General features: G+C 53.8%; 6 protein-coding genes and 1 non-coding gene across 7 annotated transcripts; 3 read left to right on the top strand and 4 right to left on the bottom strand.

Moving 5' to 3' along the window:
- Positions 1–2,088: 2,088 nt before the first annotated feature.
- Positions 2,089–2,976, bottom strand: J4E85_006436 (uncharacterized protein; the record flags this gene model as incomplete). The annotated part of the gene is made up of 1 exon (XM_051470674.1): positions 2,089–2,976. The coding sequence occupies one exon, from the start codon at positions 2,974–2,976 to the stop codon at positions 2,089–2,091; it is 888 nt and encodes a 295-aa protein (XP_051326162.1).
- Positions 2,977–3,263: 287 nt separating this feature from the next.
- On the top strand, positions 3,264–3,350 carry J4E85_006435. The gene has a single exon. It is a non-coding gene; the product is annotated as a tRNA-Phe (tRNA).
- A 1,162-nt stretch (positions 3,351–4,512) lies between these two features.
- On the bottom strand, positions 4,513–6,713 carry J4E85_006434 (uncharacterized protein; the record flags this gene model as incomplete). Its single annotated transcript, XM_051470673.1, has 4 exons — positions 4,513–5,194; positions 5,298–5,816; positions 5,863–6,051; positions 6,142–6,713. The coding sequence occupies 4 exons, from the start codon at positions 6,711–6,713 to the stop codon at positions 4,513–4,515; spliced, it is 1,962 nt and encodes a 653-aa protein (XP_051326161.1).
- Positions 6,714–7,274: 561 nt separating this feature from the next.
- J4E85_006433 (uncharacterized protein) lies at positions 7,275–8,781 on the bottom strand (the record flags this gene model as incomplete). Its single annotated transcript, XM_051470672.1, has 2 exons — positions 7,275–8,345; positions 8,392–8,781. The coding sequence occupies 2 exons, from the start codon at positions 8,779–8,781 to the stop codon at positions 7,275–7,277; spliced, it is 1,461 nt and encodes a 486-aa protein (XP_051326160.1).
- Positions 8,782–9,086: 305 nt separating this feature from the next.
- J4E85_006432 (uncharacterized protein) lies at positions 9,087–10,121 on the top strand (the record flags this gene model as incomplete). Its single annotated transcript, XM_051470671.1, has 1 exon — positions 9,087–10,121. The coding sequence occupies one exon, from the start codon at positions 9,087–9,089 to the stop codon at positions 10,119–10,121; it is 1,035 nt and encodes a 344-aa protein (XP_051326159.1).
- A 652-nt stretch (positions 10,122–10,773) lies between these two features.
- J4E85_006431 (uncharacterized protein) lies at positions 10,774–11,763 on the top strand (the record flags this gene model as incomplete). The annotated part of the gene is made up of 1 exon (XM_051470670.1): positions 10,774–11,763. The coding sequence occupies one exon, from the start codon at positions 10,774–10,776 to the stop codon at positions 11,761–11,763; it is 990 nt and encodes a 329-aa protein (XP_051326158.1).
- Positions 11,764–12,986: 1,223 nt separating this feature from the next.
- J4E85_006430 (uncharacterized protein) lies at positions 12,987–14,546 on the bottom strand (the record flags this gene model as incomplete). The annotated part of the gene is made up of 3 exons (XM_051470669.1): positions 12,987–13,005; positions 13,050–13,368; positions 13,454–14,546. The coding sequence occupies 3 exons, from the start codon at positions 14,544–14,546 to the stop codon at positions 12,987–12,989; spliced, it is 1,431 nt and encodes a 476-aa protein (XP_051326157.1).
- Positions 14,547–18,657: the final 4,111 nt, after the last annotated feature.

The raw sequence follows: 18,657 nt of genomic DNA, 5'->3' as shown, positions 1-18,657 counted from the left end.
TCATACCTCCACCCCTCTCTAAACAACACCACCCCCTCCCCCTCATTCCCCCTCCCACTCGGCCACCCCTCCCTCTCCCACCTCTCACTCGGCACCTCACACCCGTCCCTCAACCCCTGTACCACCCTCTCCCACCTCGCAACCGTAGCCGCATAAACCGCCGTACCCCTACTCTGCATATCGCCAACAATCTCCCTATACTTCGCTTTATCAGCTACCAACCGCCTCGCCCACCCCTTATCCGCTTCCACGGCCCCGTAAAACGCACAACTGGAAGTATAGGGACGGAGAAGGGGACATGTGTGGCCACAGCGACCGCGCGTGGAAAGGGGGCTGCAGGTGAGGCAGTAGGCGCCGAGGGTAAGGTAGAGGTTGTGCATGTGTGTGCGGGTTATGAGGGATGCTTTTATGATGGAGAGGGAGTGGTGGAGAGCGGAGATGCGGAGGAGCATTTGGGGGGTTGCGCGGGGTTGGCGCTTAGGCTTTGGTGGGGAGGAAGAGGGGAGGAGGAGAGAGAGCCATGATGCGTGGGTTCCGGTTGGTAGGGCGACTGGGGCGCGTGGCATGGCTGTGGCTATGGGTGGTGAGCTATTTCCGCTCTTTTCTTGAAGCAAGCGTTTATGAGTTGATCGTGATGTATTAATATGAAGTCTAGATAGTGGTATGTGTTACAACTGGGAGTATGATGATGCAGAGTGAAGGTATGGGTCAGAGACACAATACATTGTGTTTACACTACAATGGCTTACTTCGAGAAGAGAACAGTCTTACCCAGCTGTTGCAATAGTAATGTGGAAATGTGAGGTGAAGATGTACATTGTAGCAAGCGATTGCGTTGTGAAGTTGCGTTTGAATTCAGGCACGTGTCGATGTACAGCGTAGTGCTAACCTTGAAGTCATCAGTTCGGCTGTGGGCGAGATGGTGTTTGCAATAGCCAGATGATTGAGCTTTGGGTTTCGATCTTCTTCCACACAACTACAACAGAGCGGTGGGAACCCTCTTCTCTCCCAGTATCTGATCAAAGGTCGTCGGAACGTGGCGTTGCCCTCTTTCCAATACCTGATTTCGCGCTCTTCCCTCTCGCTCTTCTCTGGCCGCTTCATAACTTCGCTGTGCCTGAGCAGGTACCTGCGGTTGAGACGAATCGTTCGGCTCCCATACGTGCTGATCTGTCTTCAGGAACGGTGATGTGTGACGTCCCAGCTCTGGACCAGCAACAGGGCTGAGCGGAACATCTTCGAAATCAGGTGAGTTAGAGAGCTTGCTGAGGTTGAACGAGAGCTCATTGGATGTTTCATCGAAGCTAAAGCGGCGTAAGATGGGTGGCGTGCTCCCAATGATTCGGATAGCTGGAACCTTGGGAAAAGTCTTCGCGCGGACATGGGTGCTCTGCATCGTGCTGTCGTGTCTCTCAGTCTCGGTCCTTCTCTCTTTCGTGCTGTTGCGCTTCACAGCAGCTTTGCGACTCAGCCTCACGGGGTTACTGCGAGGGCCGAGTACAGAGTCATGCTCCTCAACGCTGTCGAGTGGCGCGTCGTTCATGCTGGTGTCTGTAGTTCTTTCGATGCTGAAACCCTCATGTGTTCTCTCCAGCCGTGCAGGGGCACTTCGGTGCTTTTCAGCTTCCGTATGTGAAGACCCTTTTTGTTGGCTGCTCGAACTTGACGGCAGACAAATGATGCGCTGCTCATACCTATTATCGTTCACGAACCGATCATACCGCACTTCAATATCGCGGTCACTATTCCACCTTAGAAAATCTTCAAACGGCATCACGCTCTTCTGAAGTGGTATTTCTCTCCATGCCATGTCGATTTGATGTGGGTATTAGTCGACGGTAGTAGCGGGAATATATCGGATTGCTCATTACGGTGGCCCTGCTCTTCAAATCCTCACGTTGTTTGCGTACGAGAGGCATCGTGAAGATATGGTGTTTTCCAGAAGTTTGCGCAACATTGCGAACAGTGTGTGATTTACGAGATTCGTCACGCATCTTCGAGAGTCGTGTAGAGGAGTTATGCGAGGTCCTCAGTGTCCGTGATGGATATTCCGTAAAGTTCGAGGTGAGAGCAAAGGTATCGCGTCTTTCAAGCGTCTTTCTCCTCTCGCAACCTCCTAACCTCCGCTTCCACCCCCTCCACACTCATCGGCACCTTCCCTCCCTCCCACCTCTCCCTCTCACTCCTCACCCACCCCTCTAAACTCAACAACCCCACGCACAAAAACCCCAAAACCTCTCTATCCGTATCAAACACCTCCCACCACTCACACTCCGGCATCTTAATCCCCGTCTCGCGCGCCGCAAGATAAATCCCCGCCGTCGCCAACTCATGCGGCTGGTGCGTTAGGTAAAGGCACTGCGGACTCAAGAGCGCGGTATTGAGATGCGCGATTGCGCGTTTTGCGAGTTCGGAGGCGCGCGGGTGGCTGAAGATGTCGAGGGCTTGCATGTATGTAATGCATAGTGTGTAGGGCAGTTGGACGTGCGTGTTGAAGCCGAGGGTACGCAGGATGCGTTGTTCGGTTGTAAACAGCGTTGCGCGACGGCGCTCGTATGTCCCCTCGCTCACATAATATCTTGTCGCATCTTCCCCCGTTTTCTGAAGCTGTTCAAGATCGAAGTACGTCGCCGGCAGCGAATCAAGATACGCGTACACGTTTACAAGACTGCGCGCTGACTTGGGATATGCGGAGAGCTTCGTGGTAAGATACAGCGACGCGGCCGAAACTTGTTCAGCGCCGAATTCAGCGAGACTGCCGCCTTCGGGGCCGAGCCAGAAGCGCATGAAGACCACGATGGCTTGCGCGATTACTTCTTGTGGGAGGCGAAGGAGTATGCCGGCGGCTTGGGTGAGGCGCGCGCCCGCGAAGCGGATGGAGTCTTCGAGCGTGGGTGGGATGCCATCGAGTTGGGAGCCGGAGGTTTCGAGCTGGGCAACGGTTGCCAATGGATTCGCGAGGGGTGAGGGCTGCATGTTGGAAGAGTTGGAGCGGTGTGGGAGCGAGCGCGACGGCGTTGGGGTGGTGTGGGAGCTCTTGCGCGGAAAGAAGTTGGGGATGATGCTGTGGAGCTGGTGGATTGAAGATGGGTGAGCCTCGGTACACTAACCGTCATCTTTCTTAGTCAACGACATCAAATCCACACACGGCAGAGACATGTTACGAAGTTCCATTTTGCAATCTTGATCGATCGAAGCTCCCGGAGAAGCACAGCTTCCCGCGATATATTCATCGTAGTCTAGCAAACTTCCATCAAGAAATCGTCTCCTTAGCTCAATTGGGAGAGCGCCAGACTGAAGTCATCAGTCACTAAATCTGGAGGTATCGTGTTCGATCCACGAAGGGGACAATCACCGTGCTTGAGCCTGCTCAAGAACATTCGAACCATTGTTTTTGCCAATCTTTTGCACTTCCAACGGGCTTCACCGCTCAGCAGACGATCAGGGTACAGGGTTGAAGGGAGGCTGGGAAAGTAGGTCCGTTACCCCTCTCTGCCCACTGCCTCATTTTTTTTGTACATATCAAGCGAGAGGACAAGCGAATGTGACAGCCATTGCGCTGGTGCCACGTACGACGCATACGCCTCACGATGACGAGGTGGATCTGAGGATCTCCTTTGGCTTACTTGCTCGGGGAGGTGGTTACGGTTAGGATGGGGAGTTGAGGGGCGATGGCGTAGGCACTCCAATCCAGGAAGAAGATGGATACTCGCTATATTTTCTAACCTGCACGTTTGACCCTAGTGTAGGCGGCAGAACTGCTCAGTCACTTCTTAGTGTGAGACGTAGATTTAGGTAGTCTCATGGTTGTCTTGGCTTCGCACACATAGTTGGGCTGATATTCAAACACGATGTCTAAATTATCAAACATGTTTGGGAAGTATTTGATAGAAGTGTTTCAAATCACTGCGTTGCAGTGGGCCTGTTAACGCTCAACCATACAGCATTTGGAATTAGACTGGTGTAAACACTGTCAAACAATCTATAGCAATAGGATGACGTGAATATCAACATCATTACTGTACTCTACGATAAACACTTTTTGACCTTTCCCAAACTCCCGCCAAACTACATCACATTACATCACCAATAGCAAGACAATCTCAAAACACTTTTGAAATTGAACAGAAAGAATACAATAGCATTAACACAATAAAATAACTGATTAAACGAGGGCGTAAAGGGTGGGTATCTTGCCGGCTAAATGCTATCCAAAAACCGCTAATCAACACGACTAATACACACAAAAGAAAAAGAACCTTCCGCGGTTTTTCGCCCGCGAAAGATAAGAAGGAGGGAGAAGGGTAACTCTAAACATTCCCAAAGCTCAAAATGACCAACCCAACAACCGAGAGAGAAAGAAGAAACAATCCGATGTATAAATCCCAAGAACGCAAAGCCCAGAAATGATGCTGAGTGAAGAAGAGGAAGCGTGACGACTAGAAGGAGATGTAAAACCCAGATAATAGCAAAAACGCCGGTCGTTATGTGTGCAATAGAATGCGATATGATCTAGTCGATACCAATCATGGTACCATCGCACCTCCAGTCATCCACTTCGACATCCCGGGCAGCTGTGTTGGTAGCTTCGGGGTCGATTTGGACGTGAGTGAGCCAGGTGCCCACACGGTTCTGGCCGACCTTGCGGCCGTCGCGAGAGAGGCCGGCCATGGTGGAGGAGGTGACGACAGGTGTGGATGCGGGTCGGACGCGAGGGGCGGCAACGGGGGCAGGGGCGGGCGCAGCACGGCGTGTGCTGCTGCTGCTGGTGAAGAAGGCGCCACGTGGGGTTGACGTGCGTGGAGTGGATGTGCGGGCTGCGGTGCGCGCAACAGATGCGGGCATGGAGCGGATGGCGTACGAGTCGTTCATGTGGTGGCCACCTGCGTTGCCGACGCCGTACATTTGCACCTCGGGCTCGGTGCGGCGGATGGAAGAGACGGTGGGCGTGGGGTTGAGGTGCAGTGAGTCGCGGAGGTGAGCAGACAGGCGGCGGGATTCGGGTCGGGGGAGGTCACGTTCGCTGCGGTTACGTGGGGTGCGGACGCTGGGGCGGCGGGCGAGGGGTGGCGAGGGCTCGTCGGGGATTTCGATGACTTCAACATCGGCGTAGCGGGCTTGTTGCGGGTAGGGGACGCGCATGTCGTTGAGCTGGTCGCCGTCGGGGATGTGTTGGTAGTTGAACCAGGGGCAGCTGCAAGTCTTCCATGGGGCGGCGCAGACCATGCAGAATTGTGCTGTGCAGCGGCTGGAAGTTTGTTAGATATTGTTGTATGTGAGTGATATTATGAACGTACCAGGTCATGTGATTGCAACCTTCCTTCAGCTCGACTACAGCCTTGCAGCTGTAGCATCGTTGCCAGCCCTTCTCCTTGGCCATCTCTACTAGGCGGTTGGTCTCCTCATCCTTGGGGCATTCGCGCTTCGTGTGGAACTTGCTGTTGCAGAGTACGCAGACCTTGGTGTTGCACGTGCTGCAGCGTGCGTACTTGCGTCCGTATGTCGGGTCCATCTTGATCTTGGAAGGCTTGATCCACTGGCCACACCCTTTCGTGGGGCAGTATAGGCGGTTGGCAGTCGTGTACTCTTGGAACTTCCGGTTCCATTGGACCTTGAACTTGTCATCGAAGAGGCGGTCGGCATACTTCAATGGGATGTGCTCTGAGGTGCAGCATCGTGGTGGCATGTGAGCAGGGTCCTTTACGGAAAGGGTGAATTGGCGCTTGAGGCACGAGTAGCACATGCGATGGCCACATGCGAGCTTGACGGTCTTGGTGATGGGTAGGTCATCGTTCATGCACACGAGACAATCGACCCTAATCGAGGTTAGCTTTGTAGGGGTAACGTGACGGGGATACTAACGTTTTCTCTTCAGCCTTGCGCGAAGGCGTTCGCGAAACTGGAGGCGCCGCCTTGGAGAAGAAGCTTGACAAGATGCCCCCGGTGCTCCGACGGGCAGCATCCTTGACCGACTGCGTCCTGGTGAGTGGCGTCGGGGGAGGCGACTTGACAGTGTTGCTGCGTCGTACTGTCGGCCTGGGCTCTCGTTCTCTGGCAGAAGTATGTGCTTTTGGCTCGCGTGTAGATGAATTCCTGGCCCTCATTAGCTGAGCTACGTGTACAAGTGGAGACGGGACTAACCTGGTCAATGGCGGAACTTCGACCCTGCGGACTGACGCAGATCCAGAACCTGAATGCGGAGTGTAGGCAGTCCTGCTAGAAGAGCCGCCTTCCTCGCTTCGCTTGCGCCCAGATGCTCGTCGCACAGGGACTTCCTCAACGTGACCCATGGACTTGGGGCGGCCAAAGACGAAGTCGTCGTGGTCATCAGGTATCACTGCTCTCTTGGGCTTCCGCGTGCTGTCCCGTCGCACTTCCTTCTCACGGCTGCTCCGTGGCTTTTCCTTGGCCGGTGTGCGTTTGCTGTCTGATACCACGCGATCGCGGTCGCGCCTCTTCTCAGCCTCGTTGCGTGAGTAGTAGGACTCTCTGCGCGCCCGAATATCCTCAATGTCAACCTCGGCCTGCCTTCTTGCCTCCTCTGCCCGTCGGCGCTCTCTCCTTTCGCGTGTGGAAGCTGTGGGTTCGTCGTCGTGGTCGCGAGATTTGTGGCGGCGCCGGTGCCTCCGCTCTCGTTCGTCGAGATATTCGCCGTCGTCACGGTGTCGTGTGGCCCGGTCATCGCGTCCTCTCGCCATGCCCAGCCAGGGCATGCGGGCGGTATTTTATCTGCCTTCTGCCAGCCGCGCAGGTCACAGGCTCATTCACGCTCTCGCAAAACTTCAGGACGCTGTGCAGGCGACGCACAAAAGCGAACGGGTGTGTGGAGAGTTGCGGTGGGCGTGACGAGCGAACAGCAAGCACCTGCAGGCAGCCCAAGCCGGATCAGACCAAAGTCGGCCAGTCGCACGGGGCAAGCCGCCAGCGGTGTGCGCGCACTGGGTGCCTGTTGATCGAAAGCGTCGGCAGGGCTTTCGCTAAGGCTCTTAGTCGGCCCAGGGGCCGTCGTCAGGCGTCGATGCCAGCTGTCTCACACGCGCAGATGATGTCGTTTTTCCGCAGCAAACCTGCCATCGGAACCAGCGGGTGCACTGCTATCATGCAGCGTTGCGCTGCCGCAAAAGTATGTTCGTAGTGGACCAACTTCTGGCGTCGCACTGCTTTTTGGGGCAACGTTCGGGCTGCGGTTGAGTCTTAGTGAGATGATCCCGCCACAGGGGTTCGAAGATTTATTGCAGAATCTAATCGCGGATATGCAACGGCGCCCAGCGTCCTCAGTCCTTCTCGAGTGTAATTTGGGTCGAAATTTCCCATCTGTGCCCGCCGCTCCCGTATCCGCCGCCCAAGCGGTTCCGCACCATGCTGCCAATGCGATCGCGCAGGCGCCCAATTTCTTCCAAATTCCGCACTCGTAGTTTGAGGTTCGCCTGGCAGAGGCCGTAGTGTACCTGCCAGAACTTTGCCTCTTCGACCGCCCTGATGGCTGGGTCCGTCTCGAGGTCGTACATAATGTCCGAAACGCCGGGCCCCGAGTAGGACATGAGCAGCATCTTCCCCAGCGTCCATCCCTGAATCCACCCCAGCGCTACCATGGAGAACGCTACTGAAAATGAAAGGGTCCGATCAAGCCACACATACATCTGAATGCTCAGCAGCGGCAGCAGAAGGAGCAGTGTCGAGCACGATAAAGTCAGAAAATGCGAAGGGTTGCTCAGCACGGAGGGTAGGTTAGCGATGGCGCTCAGCCTCATGACCTTGCCGATGCGCGCATGGTTCTTCAGCAGGATTGCCGAGACGAGTGTCGAGACAATGCCACACAAGGCAGCAAGATCAATGCTGCCAGGCGATACTCGTTCATGCGTGTCTGCATGATGCGCCTCGTGTCCTCCACTGTTCTCGAGCGCGTGCGTCAAGCCATGCGATATGAGGTCCAGTCCCATGAACAGTAGCCCAACAGACATGCCCAGTCCTGCAATAACCTCCAGACGCTCAAAGCCAAACGGGTGTCGTATGCTTGATCGCTTCCATACCTCGAAGTTGGATCCAACGTCGACGGCCACACAGAGAAACGCGCCGAGCGCATCGTAGAAGATCAGTCGCGACAACACTGTGAGAGCCAGGGATTCGTGTGCGCCCCACTGTACGAGACCAGCGACTACCAAATGGCAGAAACACCATGCCAGCCTCAGCTTCTGATCCTTGGACATGGACGAGCGATACTCTTTGAAGGTCGGGATCGGGAGCGAGGCGGGGAGCTGGAGCGGGGCGCGCGGTGCGGGTTCTAGGAAGATCTGATGCGATACACTACTGTGCTTGTACTTGTGTCCTCGTCGTCGGCCGATATCCTGCGAAAGTTAGTACAAGCGCGTCGGGCTATATAGAACAACACACATTGGCCTTTGTTTGAGGTCGACCAGGCTGGTAGGCGATAGACTGAAAGTTGAAGGGATTGGGGTTCTCGGACCCGCTCATAGAGGGCGCGTCGAGATCCATGGTTCCACTGGCAGCACTCGCGGGTGTCTGTGGAAAGGTCGCGCTCGCGGGTGTATACAGAGTCGCCGGGGACGCCCTCTGCGAAACTGAGTCACTGGGTCCGAGAGTCGCATACTGCTTCGAGGGAAACGTAGCCGACATGGGCGACAGCAGCGCATTGTTGTTAGGCCCCATATCGCCCATAGCCAGATCGCTTCGGAATCCTAGTCCTACGGGCTGGGGCGCGTTCTCGTCAGGAGGCGGCGTTGGGGTCCGTGGTGGAGCTGGCAGCGGCATTTTCGAGGCCATGACGGTGGTAAATGAGTGACGGTAATGAGTGACGGTTAGCGACAGCGCAATCCAGGCTTAACGAGATAACCAGCGCAGTTGAACCCCGGGCGGGAGGTGGAGGGGAAATTGAGGGAGGCCTTCTGTATGCGGCGGCCCATACTCGGTGAATCGACCAATCCGGCCCCGACTAGCCCGCATGCAAGGGAACGCTGCGCTTGGTACCCTAGAGCGCAACATGACGCTGACGTTGACGGTCTGGCTCCGAAACATGACACTTGATTCACCACCTCGGTCCTCCATGGCTGTTGACGCACGTGGGAACCATGCCAGACGGAAACGGTGCGCGCAATGAGGGGCGTGCTGAGGGAGCGGATGTGAAGCACGAGGCGGACGGCGCGTCTAGCCATAGACGCAGCAAGTCGGGAGGCATACTGGGCGCCTTCCTCAGGTCGTCCATGGATGCCATGGGAAAGGCACCATCGACACAACTAGGCAACGACGAGGAGCACGATCAGGATGCGGAAGGTGCGAAGAGGGCGTCCTCCATCGCGACTGCCCTGCGCCAGAGCCAAGGGAGGCAGCGAAAGGGATCCCTTAGGAAAGCCGCCATGGCCAAGATGCGTGAACGGAGCAGCTCTCTGCGCAAGGCCAAAACACCCACAATCACCACCACCACGAGCTTAGACCCCTCGGACGAAGGCTCGGCTCCAGGCCGCTTCAGCTACGAGAACGCGCCCCTCAACTCTTCGTCCGACAGTGGATGGCTACCCGCTGCCCGTCTGTCCCCGTCGTCACCCGCGCTTATTTACACCCCACCCGATGGCCCTGAACGGCCTGCTCCTTCACTACTTGCATCACCCATGACGAGCCCGGTCGCGCCTTACGCCTCGACTACCGACGAAGACGACACCATGTCCTTCTACCGCCCCTCTCCCGCCGGCAATGACTTCTCCTTCAGTGGTGCCAACCAGGGCTCTGCGACATCTCTTGCACACCGCCGTTCAACTCGGAGCAACCGACGCACTTCCATCTCGGCAGTCCTGACACCTGCCGAGGCTGACCCCGATGACGAGTGGGATTACAGCGAGACGGAGTGGTGGGGCTGGGTCGTGCTCATAGCAACGTGGATTGTTTTCGTCGTCGGCATGGGCTCTTGCCTCGGAATCTGGAGCTGGGCTTGGGACGTGGGCGAGACACCGTATGCTCCACCCGATTTGGAAGACGACGCAACCCTGCCCATTACGGGCTACTATCCCGCATTGATCGTTTGCACGGCAGTCACGAGCTGGGTGTGGGTTGTCGTGGCCTGGGTTGGCATGAAGTATTTCCGCCACGCCAAAGTAGGCGTAGACGGCTAGCAGCCTCCAGAAGCAACGCACCAAAATAATCACCCACCACCGATCGCATGAACGTACCAAGGTCCTGGGAACGCCTTCTCTATTCTAGTGCTTTCGCTTAAGCGTTCCGCCATGCGCAATATCTTCTTGGGCTGAAACACTAAGCTATAATACCTCTGTTAAGACACATCATAGCCTCGCTATACCGCACTCTACGGTAATACAATTACTTCTTCTGCTATTGTTTCTTCGATACTCGCCCTAATAACTGCAGCTACCATCTCAAATATTGGAACGGCTGACAGAACAGCTGACAGTTTTGGCAGAATAAAAGCTGACGATGCCGCTTCTTTCCCGCATTGCTTGTCGTGATTCAGCGGCTTGGACCACAATCTCCGCGCCCGGCTCCTCCTCTCCACCACAATCCTGCGACCCCGTCACTCGGTAACCAGGGCCGTACTGAACATGGTGCGAACACCTCGACGACACGGTATCACCCTGCAACCTCCGATCCTGCAGGACCTGCAGCGCGGGAGCCAGGGTCCCACATGTTGGTGCAATTTTGACAGTAGTGTAAGATGAAGGCAATTTCCCTGTCCAGGCGACTTCATAAACAAAATGGTCGCCAACATGTGGCTGATAGGAGCAGATTGTATTATGCAATTGGTCTGTGATGGCCGCACCACAACGTCGTCGGGGAGGTTCCATGCTGGAGGAGCTACTACCAAGTTTACTCATCCTCAAGGGCCTGGAGTCTGGGGATATCTCGAAGAAAGACGCCGAGCTCAGTCGCGCGCTTCACGGGGTACAGCATGAACGGCGGCCGAGAACGATACCGCCCCGGAGGCCTCGTCGCGTTTCCAACGCAGTGGTGACGCAACGCATCACCAACGGCAGGCCCTTTCGCTTCTTCGAACTACCGCAGGAGATCAGGGATGAAGTCTACTCACACCTCGTGGTGCGCAGGACATCGCGCTCTCTACCCATCCTCGACGCAACGACCATACTCAATGACCGGAAGAAACGTCTGGCCGCACTCAAATCACGAGAACGACTGAACCAACGACGACTTTCAACAGGAAAACGCCCAGTATGTCCCAGAACAGCCGAAACAGAGCCACTCCTCCACCTGGAACTCCTCCGCGCATCTCAAAGACTGGCCGGCGAAGCAACAGACTGCATGTACACCAACAATTGGTTTGCCATCTCCCTCAACAAACTCCCCGTTCCCACCTACGACATCCCACACGGCTGGGACCTGTCACGCGTCAAACGCCTACAAGTCGAACTTCAGCTGAAAGACGCAATACGAATGAACCGCTACGTCGACTGGGCCTCTTTCTTCTCCGCATTACCATCTCTACAGTTCCTCCGCATCGTTCCAACCCTCCATCCACGGTACTACGAATGGTCGCATCCTGAATTCCACGAGTGGTGCACCACGCCCTTCGTCCACAAGGCTTTCTTCAGGGAACTATTAGCTGCGATACCGGCTTATGTAGATCTTAAGATCGGCCTCACGATGGATGACACGAGCGATGACGTGCAGATGCAAGGCGAGGTCTTTCTGCATCGCAAGTATCTTTGGGACATGTACGCGGAGTTGGGTAACAGAGTTGATGGTGCGGGGAGGCGGATCGAAGTGGAGAGGATTGTATCATAGCATGATGATGACGGAGTGTGTTGCATTTACGAAAAGCGATTGTATATTATGGGTCTTTATCTATTGTTGTTTGGGAGCCTTGATTTTGCTTTTTTTGGTGTACTTCAAGCGCATGCATTGGTCAAACTTGTCTTTTGGGTACGTCATTGCATAGTCGTTGAATGGTGTGGTTTTAGTGCCAGCGAAAAGCTGGACACATAAGTCGTGGTGTTCCAATTTTCATTATACATCAAAGGCAGAAGAGCTCTTCCACATAAGCAGGATATAAAGCAGTTTCGAAAGCGAACTCCAACCATGGAGGAAGTGAGGATGAGTTTGAAGAGGAAGAGAAGAATACACCGAAAGGACGCACCGTAGCAGAGTGCGCAACGAAGATTTTATATGTGCACGACGACCGATGCGCTAGCATTCTACATGGAAAGTTCACTCCTAGGATTTGGGATTGTGCCGTGGAAAAAGCTCGAGTCTTCCACTCCATGCATACATCATTCGATCCTTTTTGATGTCTCTCATTACGGAATAGCTCATCGCTTTTGAAGTATTCGTACCGAGATGTGGGTCTCGAAAAGAGACGCGGAACAAATATTCCAATAATCTTGGTAGTTTTGGAGACCCAGGAGCCGCAGTCATTAATTAATGGCATAGCGATTTTGATAAAAAGAAGGAAAATGGTGTGGTGTTAAGAAGACAGAATGCGAGAAGACGAGGGGTATCTATATGCCTAGCAACTGAAAACCGAGCTCGCTGTCCCATGATTTGGATGATGCTGTACGGCGGACACATCGAAGGTGCACAGTCGAATTTTGGACGTCTTCCCATAGTCTTCCTTCATCAAGATTTCGTTTATCCTTCTCCAGTGTGGTCAACCTTAATGTACGTAAAGTGCAAGCTCTTTTGCTCCGCGCGATCATATCCATGACCATCGTGATTTTTGTTTTGGAGGGAGTCGAGGCATGCTAGCAATGCGCTTGTTGACATGTAGCTTTTGGACAGCGGACTCAACATACGTCCTCCCATAGGACCTTTTTGGAGAATACGAAGGAAGTATGATGATGAAGAAGAAGCGGAGGGAAGGCATGTGTTGGAGACTTTATAGCCCTTAAGTCTGTCATGCGCATGATGGCGTGGACCCCGGAAGTTGACAATGGTTCGCTGATCTGGCCAAGTATCAGCCCGAAATGACTCCTTATAATACACATTCATCTCTTTCCCTCCTCCTAACCTCAAACTTCATCATCGGATCTACAACCTTGTAAACCCCCATCTCCAATGGCTTCGAGACATACCCCTCCTTCACTCTGATATCATACTTGTCCAGCACATGCGCCATCGCCATCTTCAGCTCATTGCCTGCAAAAAACCTCCCCGGACAAATATGTCTTCCACCGCCAAAGACACTATAGTCAGGACCTGATTGCACGAATTGGCTCAACTTGTCGCCCGCTTCGCGCTTTCGAAGGAAGCGATCTGCAACGAATGAGTCAGGGTCGGGGTAGTGCGCAGGAGAAAAGAGGGAGGTGGAGTCGACCATTATGTGTGTGCCTCGCGGGAGTGTATGCCCGGTTGGGAGTTTGACGTCCTTCAAAGCGACGCGCTCCAGGGCGACTATTCGATATATTAGCTCTTCTTTCCTATCCACATAATGCTGAGAGTCTTATGAAAGTAAGAATGAAAGGACGAGAATACATACCCGCGGCCGCACTCCTCCTCTGACTCTCCTTCAAGACACTGTCCATCAACACCATTCCATTCGTCGCAGCGACCGAGATGCCGTGTTTAGCAATCTGCTGCTGTGATTCTACGCGCAACGGCGCAATAACATCTGGATGCGATGCCACATCGATCAGAACCTGCCTGAACAGCTCACTCGTAGTGAACATGGCCGCCATAGCAAGCGACAGTTGCAAATCGCCCGCCTCTGCTTCCTTGCCTCCTGGAGCAGCCTGCGTCCACGCAAGTGCGTCGTTCCAAACAGGTACATCTCTGCCCTCTGCCTTCGCTTCTTCAACCCGGCGTTGCCTATCCGCGAGGACATCTCTCATGATTTGCCTCGCGCGGGAGATGTGTCTCCGACATGCCGATGCATTGGGCGAGAAGAATCGCTGAACAATGCGTCGCGACCATGCTGGATACGCATGCAATTCGCCCACCGCAGAGAAATACGCTGAGACGTATTCCTGCACAAGCTTCAACCACTCCTCGTCCTCACACGTCTCCGGTCCAACAAACACCGACGAAGCAGCGCGCGCGATTATGACTGTTGTATCAGCATGCCAGTTCATCATGCGCCACTCCCTCTCTTCACCCCAGTGCACACGCAATGCACTATCCAAACTTTCGCTCAGAACAGGCATAATACTGTCATTCTGCCCTAGTTTCGCCTTGATGATGTCCAGCAACATATCCCCAGACGCGTGCAACACATCCTGGGCTTCGAAACCGGGATACCCTGCGTAGAAGTCTTGACACACCAACTCCCTGTGATCCAAGTCTCGATTCGATTTGACGAAGTTGGATAGGGAAGCTGGGAGGATAACTTTGTAGGCGTTGGGGAGGGCGAGGGCGAAGGGGTTAGCAGGGTGGGCGGTGAGGCCGGTGGTTATTAGGGCGGAGGCATTGGTGGCGTAGTCTTGGTTGGCTTTTCGACCGAGGAGATCATTTGCGTGGGTGTTTATTACGGGGAAGGATGGGCGGCGCCGGTGGTTCTGGATGTAGATGTAGACGCCGCTGAGGAGGGCAAATAGGGTCCAGATGCGGATGTCGTGGAGGATGTCTGCTATCATCTTTGGAAGCCGCAAGTGTTGGACTAGTCGATTTTGGAATTGACTACATGCCTGTTGGATCCTTTCGATCTTGAACGTTTGCTTTTATATTTGGTCACGACCGGATCTTGGCCGATTAGCGCGTAATGACTCATTGTGTATCATCCTGAGTGTGTAAACAATCACGCATATACAGGGGCGACTGGAGTCTGGTATCTATTACGACCAGTCATTGACGTAGTTCTGCGTGGCTTGCCGCTCCTGCGAAGTATCAGCCAAGAATGATTTTCACGGGCTCCGTGCAATTTGCCTCCCAGACGACTTTTGGTACACGCCCAGCTGCTTTCCGATACGCGATCTCGCCCTTACGTTCAATCCAAAGAACATTGTAGAAATGATATTCCCAGCCAGATGTGCTTTGCACCCCGTATTTCTTCACTTCGCTTATCAGTTCTAGGGATCGTTTAGCACTGGACTCCTTAAGTTTTGCTTGTGGAGGCTGCATCAATATCCTCAGACTATATCCCACTTACCCAGATATTCAGAAGAGCATTTTTTATCAATCTTTGATGTCATCTCCTGTTTGAACAAAGGCCCGCTATCACCTCCAATGTTCCGGAGGTATTCCGACCGTATAGTCCCGGTCGACAAAGCGATCAGCTCAAGCGCGTCGCCGGGCTCAGCCCTATCACGGTTCATATGGCGCAGTACGCCTGCTTGGTTCCCTCTTTTGTCTTCAAGGCATATGAGATGACACATGTCAGAGTCTGCTGGCTCACCAGCAAATTGACGAAGTTCGAATACCGATGGACCCATCCAGCAAGGACCAATACCAGCAGGGCTCCTTTTTTTGAGGACAGCTTTGAGACGGAGTGAAGCCGTACTTGTTTTGCATGAGAGGAATGGCCAGTCTCTTCGAAGTTGCAACGCAGAACGTGAAGCTTGGTAAGAAGATACGGACAAATGGTGCGAGCTTGGGGCCGTGTTTGTATCTACAGGTCCAGAACTTTTGCCTTCTCTCCATGATTCGTATTTGCTTTGATGAAACGATCGTTGTGTGCCAGTGAACATAGCACTTTTATCGAGAGCAGATTCTGGGCGCATGATGAGAGAATCAAATTCGTCAACGCGCCACGTGTGCTGCATATCTTCGGACAAAGCATACCACTGCACAAGTCTGTGTGTTTGCCAAGTTGATGGAGTAGGATTGGTCGTATGTTTCCCGGAAGAGTCTTCCTTCAAGTAGTCAAACCTCGAACGGAGGTTGTGGGGATCTACTGGGCATTGCCAACCGCACCATGACCATGATGGTAGACCTCTTCTTGGTGCGATACTACCTCCATCCCTGGCCACTCTACGACTCGCTATACTGTAGGGCTGCCATAATAGTGCGAGATCTAGGAATGTACAGGGAAGGCCATTGATGAAACCAGAAGTGAAGGTACGCTTCAGTGTACTTAACACTCCAGATATCGCCGGTAGCGCGTCTTGCGGGTAAGTCAGGTCGCGACTGTTATACAAGCTAATCATCTCGATGTACATGTTGAGATCTGGCTGAGACATGGTAGACATTCGCCGAGCGGTCTCATAGTACGGTCTGGTCAATGTAGTATCCGGAGCAGATTTTGGGGTGAGGTAGTCCCTATTCCAGACGCATCTCTGGCAATCCCAGAATACTTCTCCGTCAAGGAAGATAATTACTCTCTTGGAGAGCATTTGTTCTTGGAAGGTCCATCCACGAGAGGCCCACTTGGTCTTGAAAAGCTTCTCATAAAGTTGGGAAGTAGAGTCCAGGCTACGACATCTTGTGGATTTGCGGGTATTTAGGCGTCCCGCAGTGGTAGCAGCAATTATAGTTAGGTATGCGCCAGCGTATACCTCACCCATATTGTCGACCTGATCGCGTGTTTTGTCACCGTCCTGCACAATACATAGGCAATCAACCCAAAGGTATCTTTCCCCGTACTTCTGCACAAGAACAATCGCGTCTTTCACTGCATAGGGAAGACGTGCGAGTGCATCCCCTTGTAGATAGCCCCGCTCTTGAAACTGGGTCAGACTTTTCTGTGTTAGCATTAGTCTCTCCGCTGTGGATACATCGGTACTCGTATCTGGGGCGACCCACACATAGCTCAGAGCTATGTATCTTGATGCGGTACGACCGGGTACTAGACAGCCTTCCGCTGTGTCAATGACCCAATCCGGAATCTGGTGAGGCAGTCGGTGCTCGATCGGTGATGATGCGCAGTCCTTGCCATGGTCTTGGTTGCATGAGTTTTGCCAGTACGCGAGATATCGAGCATCGACCTCGAGACCGCTGTGATCCGTAGAGCGCTCCAGAAGCCTTCCATCACCGAGTAGTATGTCCACAATATGGAGATTCTCGCGCTCGACTGCCCACATGAGCGGCGTGATACCGCAATCATCTTTCGAATTCACGTTCACATCATTGGTGCCTAGTAACGCCTTCACGCTTGATTCGCTTCCGACTCGTACTGCATGGGACAGTGGAGATCGACCGGTCGACTTTTCCTTTGCCTCTACATCCACTTGCCCTGTTTCAAGTAGCAAGGTGACGAGTTCCTTGCATCCACCTCCAATAGCCCACCAAAGGGCTGTGTAGCCTTGCTCATCCCGAGAGGCAGGATTTACCTTCCCAGTTTGCAACAAACCCAGCGGTATTGTAAGATCTCGAGTCTCTGCTCGTGCAGCCCATAATAGCGGGGTACGGCCACTTGTATCTCTCGACTCTGGGTCAACCCTTTCGTTGTCAAGCAACGTTCTCACGATCGTATTGTATCCCTTGCCTGCAGCGTACGACAGAGGCGTTCGACCGTTGTCATCTCGAGAGTCGGGATCTACCCTGTTGCTTGAGAGAAGCTTTTCAACGATCGTGTTGGCTCCCATTTCCGCAGCGTACGACAGAGGCGTTCGACCTTTGTTATCTCGAGAATCTGGATCTACTCTGTCGGTCTCGAGAATCATCTTTACAATTGCTTCGGCCCGATAGTCCACTCCATGCACAGCATACGACAAAGGCGTGCGTCCTTTCGCATCACGCGAATCTGGATCCACCTTGCGGCTATCCAGGAAAGTCTTTACAACCGTTGCGGATGCATTGCTTGTGGCGAATGATAGCAAGGTTCGGCCTGGTTCCTTTTCATCTCGTTCGTCCGGTCTCAGATGGTTGCTTTCAAGCAGTTCCCGCAACACAGTGTTGTCGTCACACCGACCATGTGCTATACTCTTCAATTGTTGCTGGGCATCTCTTTTGCTGTTCACAATCCCCATCTTCACTATTGATCGCTCTTCTCTTGCATGTCTTTCGCACGGCAGTCGCGCGACCGTCCAGTGATCTCAATCCAGTCTTCTCCGTGTCGTACGGCTTATCGTGGATGTGGTGGTGGTAATCTTCAACTCCGGTCACGGGCGTCGGCGGTGAATAGGGAACAAGGCTGGTGATAGCACCAGACAAGCTTGGCAGAATCGGAGCGGACCCGCTTAACTCTTGTGTTCCTGTTGCAAGCTGTCAGCGGAAAGTGCTTACATGCGTTGACACAGCCGGCATATTGTTATTGGCTTACTCATAAAAGTGCCAAGCTATGCGCATCGCACGCGCCTCGGGCCTTGCGCCTGCCGTCAGTATGGGTTACCTAGTCTTTGACTTCGCGCGACCGTTCGCGCCTGGCACCAGCATCCTACGACTTCCACTGAGTGCCACTTGCCCTTGCTCCAGCTGGAAAAGACCGTGCCTGGAAGCGAAGGATCATTTGACTTGCAGACGCTGTTAGGTAGAGTAGAAGAATTGTCGCGATCCTGAGCTCGGGGGCTGAGTATCAGCCCCGGCGCTAGATGGTAGCGGCAGCCCTGGAGCTAACCTCGGGATACTTCCCGACGCGTCCGATAGGTGAACGCCGATCAGGTGGACCTGAACGTCGAGGGAAGCAGGAGTACTGCTGAACAACCAGACAAGATATATCATGGCAATTCTGTGATAGAACGCTGATAGAACCCACTGACCACGCAGTGAAGTAAGCTGACGCTAAGCTCCCAGTAGTAATGTCTCAACGGTCAGATCTGTGTCCTGCCCCACGTGTCTGAACAACTACAACACACCTTCGGACTCGTCACC

This window comes from Alternaria conjuncta (genome assembly GCF_024043145.1).
Source record: "Alternaria conjuncta strain BMP 0040 chromosome Unknown scaffold_8, whole genome shotgun sequence".
NCBI lineage: Eukaryota > Fungi > Ascomycota > Dothideomycetes > Pleosporales > Pleosporaceae > Alternaria > Alternaria conjuncta.
Note: the sequence above shows the minus strand (reverse complement) of the source record. Positions and strands in the feature narration are given on the sequence as shown.